General features: G+C 40.1%; 1 protein-coding gene across 2 annotated transcripts in view; it reads right to left on the bottom strand.

The window, feature by feature from the left end:
* Window positions 1-9,114, bottom strand: part of LOC112076467 (zinc finger protein 436) — a 19,825-nt gene extending 10,711 nt beyond the window's left edge. The window contains exon 1 of one of the 2 annotated variants that reach the window (XR_011477748.1): window positions 8,606-8,694. Coding sequence is in view for 1 of the 2 variants with exons in the window: in XM_070441342.1 (XP_070297443.1) it covers window positions 8,606-8,834 (229 nt within the window). In the remaining variant the exon portion in view is untranslated. Of the gene's footprint in view, window positions 1-8,605 lie in introns of both variants that reach the window. The other variant, XM_070441342.1, reaches the window with a different exon arrangement.
* Between the last annotated feature and the right edge of the window lie 2,194 nt (window positions 9,115-11,308).

Raw genomic sequence — 11,308 nt, 5'->3', positions numbered from 1 at the left:
GGTCACCTTGCTTTCCAAGATACAGTGGAAATGGGTCATGTTGCACTTCCTAAGGTTCCACTAGATGTCAACAGTCTATAGAACTTGTTAGGCCTTCTTTTACTGTGAAGTGGGGCGAATGAAAGGAGATTGAGTAATTCTCTCCAGAATGCCAGAGCTGACATGCGCTGACATGCCATTCATGGTGAGAGTTAGCTGCGGTTCCATCGATTTTCTGAGACAAGGAATCTCCGGTTGGAACATTATTGAAGATTTATGTTAAAAACCATTTTACAATTTTTACTTTTTAGTCAATTAAGGCCGACGCTTTTTTTTCTTAATCCCCAAGAGCGAACCTTTTACATAGAGTGCAACATTTTATTTACATTTTTAACATACTGAGACAAAGGATATCCCTTACCGGCCAAGAGTCAGATGCTCTTATCCAGAGCGACTTACAGTAGAGTGCATACATTTTATAACATTTATTTTTTTATACATACTGCTTTCTGCTGTCACTTAGTAGCCTTAAGCAAACTTGCAGCACTTCCTGGTAACTCAGCACCTCCTATGTCCTTCTAATTCACTCTGACATCAATGCAAATCGTATTCGAAAATCTAATCAACACTTCATTGAGAGCCAATGAGCTTTTCATGTTGCGCAAACATTTCTATTAGTCTATGCGAGGTATGATGGGTGACAATATTAGCCTATCACTTATGAATTGTTTATTATCACTTGTGAATGATGCCAGCATAAGGAAAGAACCAAAGCCTTTTATACCCCTGTTTGTTTTGAATCATAGTGCACACTCTCATGTAGCTCGAGCCCATAGGCCCATAGGCTTAATAAGGTTTGTATCACACTAAAGTGCCAAATAACTCCTTAAAATTAAGCACATTAATCCGCTTTGCAAGGGGTGTAGAGCCTAACTGGCATATATAAGCAGCGCGTGAGTTTCATGTTTGGGAAGTTCATTTTCACCATAAAATTCACCTTCATAATAAAAGCATCTACATGCACAATTGCATTTGCGGTCACCTTTGATTAATGGTGTTTTTCGCTAATAGAACATTGCAGCTTATAGCCTACTACCATCGTGCCATTACTGCAGCGTATAATGTTGAAGAAATAGCCTAATAGTTTATCAACATTTTAGGCTAAAAGTTCTGATATGTTTTGCATCAGCCACATCGCATACATTTTTAGGGGGGATGCTAGCGCTTGTATTAATTTGGGATCTATCGCATCCCACAACTGCCCCAGGCTGCAGAGAATAGGTCAACTTTTATACATGGGGGATAGTAGATAAATACGTCACTTACTGAGGGGTGTTTAGGGCATGTTTTGCACTGGGTGAAAGTTGACTGCATTAGTTTTGGAACCCCAAGGTGAAGTCGTCTCAAAACAAAGTGACATAAGAGCAGTGGAGTAATGAGTAGGATTTGGGGTTTTTTCACATGCAAAAGTTATTGCTTTTAGATTATCTACCTTTCCCAAAGAAAACTAGTTAGAAAAGATGTTTCTGGATGATTACCATGCTCCCTGTTGACAATTACTGTTCTATTGAGAAGGGCGCTCCTCCCTCCCTGTTTCGACCTGATGACATGACTGGCCTTTGTCTGGTGCACCGTGGGCTCACAGATAATCAAATCGCCCATTGCTTAAGCCACACCCAGCGCACCTAACAAACACAACATCAAAGTCTGCCTCAAGAAGTGTTTTTTTCGGTAAACTTGTGGTTCGCACATAACCGTTTCCTCTCAAAACCGTAACAAACGCTTAATCGTAGCGGAACTGAACCACCCCCTTGGTCTAATTCCAATGATGGGAGGTGTAACTGTTATTGAGATCTCGACAAGATCAAGAAAGTAGCTCCCAGTGTGTATATCGAGTAGTAAGTATAATACCATTAAACCGTAGCGGTCAAACACAGAAAATGGTTCCACTGGTTTTTTCCACCATTCATTGTTCCCCCATAGCGGATTTTAGAAACCACTGCAGGTTGTACCCTGGAGCTGATGTTTTTACAAGATGCTTTAATCATATATTGCCTGTGTTTACCCCTAACAATGTACTGCTAATGGAGCTGCCAAAAACTACCAAATTAGGGATGCACGATATATCGTGACATATTGGAATCGGCCAATATTAATCTAAAACAACATTGGTACTCGGTTCGCCCCCCATGTCTAATTTAACTCCGATGTGCAAAACCGATGACGTGCATACCTATATAAATGTAGTACATGACGTAATGGAACGCCACGTAAAATGCTGAGCAATATACCGTGCAACACAGCATTTCTAAACAAGCCCACAGGTCTGCTGTGCGGATCAGCAGTCATTTGAAATAGAACGACAATTCAGCGAGACAACTCAAGGCAAAATCCATTAAAAGCCAAGATAATGGAATAAATATGCCTTGACAATCAACCATCTCGTCCGTGGGTGATGTTGGAACAAATTCTTATTTAAAATACGGCAAACCCGGACGATGCTGGGCCAAGGTGCACCGCCCTATGGGACTTCTCCAGTCAAGGCCGGATGTGATACAGCCTGGATTCGAACCAGGGACTGTAGTGACTCCTCTGCACTGAGATGCAGTGCCTTAGACTGCTGAGTCCATGTGGTGTGTTAACTATTTAACAGCTACTAGAATGAATAAAAAGGGCCGCTAAATCTTTCAATATTGCGTTATCGCTATCGGTTTTTGGGGCCAAAGGAAAATATTGGATATCGGCCAAAATTTATATCCGTGCATCACTACTTACACTCTGCAAATCAAGGCCAAAAGTAAAAAATCTCTGGATTAACTAGCTAATTTTTGCTAGATTTAGTCATGAAATAAACTGGCCTAAAGTCTTTTAAATTGACAAAATCGTGACACAATAGATGTTTGCAAAGGTTCAGCTAGGACGACCTGAACAAAAAAAAGATTGCAGTTTTGAAACTGTAGGTTAAAGTGCAGTTATACTGCACTGTAACTGCTGTTACACTGGCAAAATACTGCAGTATAAACATGTTTTTGATGCAGTATTTTGCAGCATACTACCCACATCAATGCAAATGTATTCGAAAATCTAATCAAACACTTCATGAGAGCCAATGAGCTCATGTTGCGCAACATTTCTATAGTCTATGCTAGGTATTCCCAAACTGGGGTATGAGCACCCCCAGGGGTACAGCAATGCCTTCTGGGGTATGAGCACCCCCAGGGGTACAGCAATGCCGTCTGGGGTATGAGCACCCCCAGGGGAACAGCAATGCCGTCTGGGGTATGAGCACCCCCAGGGGAACAGCAATGCCGTCTGGGGTATGAGCACCCCCAGGGGTACAGCAATGCCGTCTGGAGTACACGGACCCCCAGGGGTACAGCAATGCCGTCTGGGGTACGCACACCCCCAGTGGAACAGCAATGCCGTCTGGTACGGCAAATAAAAATGTGATTCATGTTGTTTTTTTGTTTTTTTATATTCATAAAATAATTGAAAATGTTCCTCACATTTTCAAACAGTCCATTTAGTAAGGCATCCATAGAGACACATATCAGCTCTACTGGTAGTACAGCAGTACTACACCTGCACCTGTCGACGACACAAGTTGTTCTGCTTCCACGAGCAGATCCAATAATTCAGTAATTCTACATTTGTTGTTAGCAAAGATAGCATGGACACTGACAGTTGTGAATCTGATGCAGCCGAAGAGCTACTGCCCCCTTACCCAGGAAAGCACGGAACAACAGACAGGGACGTTGGACCATCGAAGACGCGCAAATATGATAAGAACTACATTGATTTGGGATTTCACTTATATTGGGAGTATTGCCTTTCCTCAACCACAGTGTTTTATATGTGCAAAAGTACTATCTCACAACTCAATGAAATCTTCACTCTTGCGCAGACTTTTAGAAACAAAACAAGCCAATTTGAAAAATAAGCCACAGGAGTTTTTTGAGCGAGAATTAAGATGACTTTCGAGTAGTAAGACGGATGGATGAGARGGATGGATGAGTCAACAGACGTGGCGGGCCTGGCACAGCTACTGATATATGTCCGTTACGTTTATGGGGGGTCAATTAAGGAAGACAGCCTCTTCTGCAAACCACTGGAAACCAGGACAACAGGAGAGGATATTTTTAAAGTAAAAAAATACAAAGAAAAAAACAACCAACCAATCATCTTTGAAATGCAAGAGAAAGGCCATAATGTATTATTTTAGCCCAGGCACAACTTATATTTTGGCCACGAGATGGCAGCAGTGTATGTGCAATTTTAGACTGATCCGATGAACCATTACATTTGTTAAAACATTTGCATCAAGAAAGCCCAAATGTGCCTAATTGGTTTATTTATAACTTTTCAAATTCATAACTGTGCACTCTCCTCAAACAATAGGATGGTATTATTTCACTGTAATAGCTACTGTAAATTGGACAGATCAGTTAGATTAACAAGAATTTAAGCTTTCTGCCAGTATCAGATATGTCTATGTCCTGGGAAATCTTCTTGTTAGCTCAACCGTCCCGTGGTGGACCCATCGATCCTGAATAAGTTTTAACCTGTGTTGAGTTATTCAACATTTTCAATTAACAAATGTTATAGGTTTTACATGTAAGATGGTTAAATAAAGAGCAAAATTATTGATCACTTCCCACGAGCCGGGTTGTGACAAAAACTCCCACTCATTCTTTTGTTTAATAAATAAATGTATTGTATAGTGTGCTTACAATGATGGCAAAAAATTACATTTGAGAGTCCGCTGACCCTGGTGCTAGAGGGGGTATGCAGCTGGAGGTTGAATGTTTGAAGGGGTACTATAAAAAGTGTGGGAACCACTGGTCTATGCAATTGCTTGAGAAAAAAATTGTTTTGATGGCCTCTATTAAAAAGAAGAGGATCCCACCAGCTTTCTATAGGCTTGGCCTACTATATTTATTTCTCAACTTTCCTAATATTAACCACATTGCTTATATTTACAACAGGAATATAGCCTACCTGGCTGGCATGAAAATAAACCACGGGGAAACACGTCCCCCATTCACAATTTAAGTGCATAGWTTACATGTATTTTTTACTKTCRCTCTGTTCTGAGACAGGCGCATGATAATGGTCCATTCTAAATCAAACAAATGTCACATATATTATTTAMTATATGTAAAGAKAAAATWGTCTGATGGGTGACAATATTAGCCTATCACTTATGAATTGTTTATCATCACTTGTGAATGATGCCCAGCATAAGGAAAGAACCAAAGCCTTTTATCCCCTGATTGTTTGAATCATAGGTGAATCATCATATATCATAATCAATGCACACTTCATGTAGCTGAGCCCATAGGCCCATAGGCTTTAATAAGGTTTGTATCACTACTAAAGTGGCCAAATAACTCCTTAAAATTAAGCACATTAATCCGCTTTGCAAGGGGTGTAGAGCCTAACTGGCATATATAAGCAGCGCGTGAGTTTCATGTTTGGGGAAGTTCATTTTCACCATAAAAATTCACCTTCATAATAAAAGCATTACATGCACAATTGCATTTGCGGTCACTTTTGATAATGGTGTTTTTCGCTAATAGAACATTTGCGCTTATAGCCTACTACCATGTGCTCATTGATACGCGTATAATGTGAAGAAATAGCCTATTAGTTTATCAACATTTTAGGCTAAAAGTTCTGATATGTTTTGCATCAGCCACATCGCATACATTTTTTAGGGGGGATGCTAGCGCTTGTATTAATTTGGGATCTATCGCATCCCACAACTGTCCCAGGCTGCAGAGAATAGGTCAACTTTTATACAATGGGGGATAGTAGATAAATACGTCACTTACTGAGAGGTGTGTTTTAGGGCATGTTTTGAATGGGTGAAAGTTGACTGCATTAGTTTTGGAACCCCAAGGTGAAGTCGTCTCAAAACAAAGTGACATAAGAGCATGTGGAGTAATGAGTAGGATTTGGGGTTTTTTCACATGCAAATGTTATTGCTTTTGAGATTGATCTACTTTCCCAAAGAAAACTAGTTAGAAAAATGTTTCTGGATGATGTACCATGCTCCCTTGTTGACAAATTACTGTTCTATTTGAGAAGGGCGCTCCTCCCTCCCTGCTTTCGACCTGATGACATGACTGGCCTTTGTCTGGTGCACCGTGGCTCAGCATAATCAAATCCGCTCCATTGCTTTAAGCCACACCCCAGCGCACCTAACAAACACACATCAAAGTCTGCTCAAGAATGGTTTTTTTTGGTAAAACTTGTCGTTCAGCACAAAACCGTTCCCCAACGTAACAAACGTTAAAGCGAACTGAACGCACCCTTGTCTATTCAATGTGGGAGGTGTAACTGTTTTGGAGCTGACAAATCAAAAGTAGCCTCCAGTGTTATAGAGTAGTACAGTATAATACCCATAAAACCTAGCGGTCAAACAAGAAAATGGTTCCACTTGGTTTTTCCACCATTCATTTTTTTTCCATAGGGGATTTTAGAAACACTGAGGTTTACCCTGGAGTGATGTTTTTACAAGTGGCTTTAAATCAAAATATATTTGCCTGTGTTTACCCCCTAAAAATGTACTGCTAATTAGCTGCCAAAGAACGACAAATTAGGGATGCACGATATATCGTGKACATATTGGAATCGGCCAATATTATCTAAAAATGSCAACATCGGTATCGGTCGATGTCTAATTTAACTCRGATGTGCAAAACCGATGACGTGCATACCTATATAAATGTAGGTACATGACGTAATGACGCCACGTAAAATGCTGAGCTATACGTGCAACACAGCATTTCTAAACAAGCCCACAGTGTCTGCTGTGTGGATCGAGCAGTCATTTGAAAGAGAACGAAAATTTCAGCGAGACAACTCAAAGGCAAAATCCATTAAAGCCAAGATAATGGAATATATTGCCCTTGACAATCAACCATTCTCTGTCGTGGGTGATGTTGGAACAAATTCTTATTTAAAATGACGGCCTACCCCGGCCAAACCCGGACGATGCTGGGCCAATTGTGCACCGCCCTATGGGACTCTCAGTCAAGGCCGGATGTGATACAGCCTGGATTCGAACCAGGGACTGTAGTGACTCCTCTTGCACTGAGATGCAGTGCCTTAGACTGCTGAGTCCATGTGTGTGTGTTAACTATTTAACAGTACTAGAATGATAAAAAGGCCGCTAAATCTTTCAATATRGGTTATCGTATCGTTTTTTGGGGCAAGGAAAATATTGGATATCGGCCAAAAATGTCATATCGGTGCATCACTACTACACTCTGGCAAATCAAGGCAAAAGTAAAAAATCTCTGGATTAACTAGCTAATTTTTGCTAGATTTAGTCATGAATAAACTGCCTAAATGTCTTTAAATTGACAAATCTGTGACACAATAGATGTTTGCAAAGGTGTCAGCTAGAGACGACCCTTACAAAAAAAGATTGCAGTTTTGAAACTGTAGTAAAAGTGCAGTTATACTGCACTGTAACTGCTGTTACACTGCAAAATTACTGCAGTATAAAACATGTTTTTGATGCAGTATTTGCAGCATACTACCTGCCCTCCAGAACACCTACAGCACCCGATGTCACAGGAAGGCAAAAAAGATCATCAAGGACAACAACCACCRGAGCCACTGCCTGTTCTCCCCGCTACCATCCAGAAGGCGAAGTCAGTACAGGTGCATCAAAGCTGGGACCGAGAGACTGAAAAACCACTTATATCTCAAGGCCATCAGAATGTTAAACAGCCATCACTAACACAGAGAGGCTGCTGCCTGCATACAGACTTGAAATCATTGACCACTGTAATAAATGTCACACTAGTCACTTTAATAATTCCACTTTCAATGTTTACATATCTTGTATTACTCATCTCATATGTATATACTGTGTTCTATACTGTCTATTGCATCTTAGCCTATAAGCTCTGACATCGATGTGCAGGATCTTGCAGGGATTTCTAGTCTTGCATAATGTCTATTAGCATTTTCGAATTTGAGAGTAAATAAAGCTGAATATATTGATAAAAGTCACCTTGTCCGAGATAACGTTAAACTGTCATCAAAACGTCACGTCTGGGTAAGTCTACACAACACACAGCCCTTATTTTAAGCATTTCTAAATTTCCCTATGGGAAAAATGTATGGCGGAAAAACGAATGGACGCATTCACTGTTTGATCGCTAGGTTTTATGGGTAACATGACACCTCCACTGTGGYMCCCTATACTTATCGTGGACATCGCCATTGTATCGTTAGTAGAAATGCCATGCAGCAGCCATGTTAGAAATATGAAAACGGAAATGTGTGTTGTAATTTACACGTCAGTTAGGCTGATAGCTTGTTTAAAAAAAAAAGTTGTAAACAAACACTGTATAGTTTTAGAACCTGCTTAAACTATTATTCTTATCATTTGGATGGTCAGTCCTTGTATTCATAGCTATTTTATGGAATTTGACAGTTGTTACATATCGGTGTCTCCAGCACCCAACCTTTAGCTGTTCACCAAAACGAGTGTCATGGCGGCCATCTTGTTATTGTTTGAATCACGGATTGCCACTTCGAAAATCCACTTCAGTTCAACAACTGYCAGCGTTTGTGCTRCTGTTTTTAAGATAGTAACGTTACTCACTGGTGTTAATCAGATCTCCAGTCTCATACTCTTCTTCCTCGTCCTCCTCTTTCATTGTGACAGTAATATCTTCCTCATCTTTCACTCTGGAAGCTTCTTCATCGCCTTTCACTGTGACATCCTTCTCTTCCTCCTCTTCTTTCACGACAACATTAAGCCACATACCCTGTTTCTCAGTCCAGCAGACATCCTCTTCTTTTGAATGGGGAGAGTATTTTAGTGAGCTCATGGTCCGGAATYTTATTAAGATAGCCAACTTAGATAGTTAGCATAAGCGACTAGCCTKATGCTAATTTAACCAGTTACGTACAATATGAAGCGGGGGATGGGTAACTAGTAGACACGACAGACGTGTGTTAAAACACAGTGATTAATATACACCGAAAACGTCTAAATAMCTCCCATGTTTAAGCTTTGTTGGTTAGCAAGCTATCTAGGTGACTGATTAGCTGTCGTTGTAGAAGAGGTGTCCCGTCCACTAGATTATACGTCACACTTTGGCAGCTTCGCCTGTAAAACTCATATCGCCATCTGCTGATTGGAGTAGATAATGCAGTTTACGGAAATATTTATTTTATTTTCAGGAAATATGTTTATTTTCATTTTTTCTTTGCGTTTACACAGGCAGCCCAATTCTGCATTTCCCCCCCCACGAATTGTCTTTTGATCTTTTCAAATCAAGACACTTTTCAGATCAAATACCAATGAGTGAAAAAAAAGTCTGAACGCAGCCAACTTCTCCTACATGGTGTAACAATACATTATGTAGATGTATAGTTCAGGACAAAAGTTTGGACACACCTATCATTCAAGGGTTTTTCTTTATTTTTACTGTTTTCTACATTTTGAGTAATAGTGAAGACATCAAAACTATGAAATAACACATGGAATCATGTAGTAACCAAAAAAGTGTATATCAAAATATATTTTAGATTCTTCAAAGTAGCCACCCTTTGCCTTAATGACAGTTTTGTACACTCTTGGCATTCTCTCAACCAGCTTCTAGTGGAATTCTTTTCCAAGAGTCTTGCAGGAGTTCCCACATATGCTGAGCACTTGTTGGCTGCTTTTCCTACACTCTGCGGTCCAACTTATCCCAAACTATCTAATTTGGGTTGAAGTCGGGTGATTGTGGAGCCAGGTTTATCTGATGCAGCATTCCAACACTCTCCTTCTTGTCAAATAGCCCTTACACAGCCTGGAGGTGTGTTTTTGGTCATTGTCCTGTTGAAAAACAAATGATAGTCCCACTAGGCTCAAACCAGATGGGACGACGTATCGCTGCAGAATGTTTGGTAGACATGCTGGTTAAGTGTGTCTTAATTCTAAATAAATCATGACGTGTCACCTGCAAAGCACGCCCACACCATCACACCTCCTCCATGCTTCACAGTGGGAACCACACATGCGGAGATCATCCGTTCACCTACTATGCGTCTCACAAAGACACGGCTGTTGGAACAAAAATCTCAAATTTGGACTCATCAGACAAAGGACAGATTTTTACCGGTCTAATGTCAATTACTCGTGTTTCTTTGCCCAAGCAGTCTCTTCATCTTATTGGTATCCTTTAGTCGTGTTTTTTTGCAGCAATTCGACCATGAAGGCCTGATTCACGCAGTCTCCTCTGAACAGTTTGATGTTAGATGTGTCTGTATCTTGAACTCTGTGAAGCATTTATTTGGGCTGCAAATGCTGAAGCTGGTAACTCTTATGAACTTTACTCTGCAACAGAGGTAACTCTGGGTCCTTTCTGTGGCAGTCCTCATGAGAGCCAGTTTCATCATAGAGCTTGATGGTTTTTGCGACTGCACTTGAAAAAACGTTCAAAGTTTCTTGACATTTTAAGGATTGCCTTACCTTCATGTCTTAAAGTAAGGCTAGACTGTTGTTTCTCTTGCTAATTTTGAGCTGTTCTTGCCATTATATGGACTTGGTCTTTTACCAAATAGGGCTATCTTCTGTATACCACCCCTACCTTGTCACAACACAACTGATTGTCTCAAACGCATTAAGAAGGAAAGAATTCCACAAATTAACTTTTAACAAGGCACACCTCTTAATTGAAATGCATTCCAGGAGACTACGTCATGAAGCTGGTTGAGAGAATGCCAAGAGTGTGCAAAGCTGTAATCAAGGCAAAGGGTGGTATTAAGAATCTCAAATCTAAAATATATTTTGATATGTTTTAACACTTTCTTTTACTATGTGTTATTCATAGTTTTGATATCTTCACTATTATTCTACAATGTAGAAAATAGTAAAAAATAAAGAAAAACCCTTGAATGGTAGGTGCGTCCAAATTTTTGACTGGTACTGTATTAATGAACAGACTAGGTCTATGCTGCTCCTACATGGTGTAACAATACATCATGTAGATATATATATTACAGTGGGGAGAACAAGTATTTGATACACTGCCGATTTCGCAGGTTTTCCTACTTACAAAGCATGTAGAGGTCTGTAATTGTTATCATAGGTACACTTCAACTGTGAGAGACGGAATCTAAAACAAAAATCCAGAAAATCACATTGTATGATTTTTAAGTAATTAATTTGCATTTTATTATTGAATGTCGCCAACAAAACAAGAAACAAAATAAATGACCGTGAAGCTTCCGAGGGCTATAGTGCCACTAACCAAGATAACTACCCACCATCACAGGTGGGGAAAAGGGCTGCCTAAGTATGATTCCCAATCAG

This window comes from Salvelinus sp. IW2-2015, unplaced genomic scaffold, assembly GCF_002910315.2.
Source record: "Salvelinus sp. IW2-2015 unplaced genomic scaffold, ASM291031v2 Un_scaffold3770, whole genome shotgun sequence".
Taxonomy (NCBI): Eukaryota; Metazoa; Chordata; class Actinopteri; order Salmoniformes; family Salmonidae; genus Salvelinus; species Salvelinus sp. IW2-2015.
This window is presented reverse-complemented; position numbering and strand designations above follow the sequence as displayed.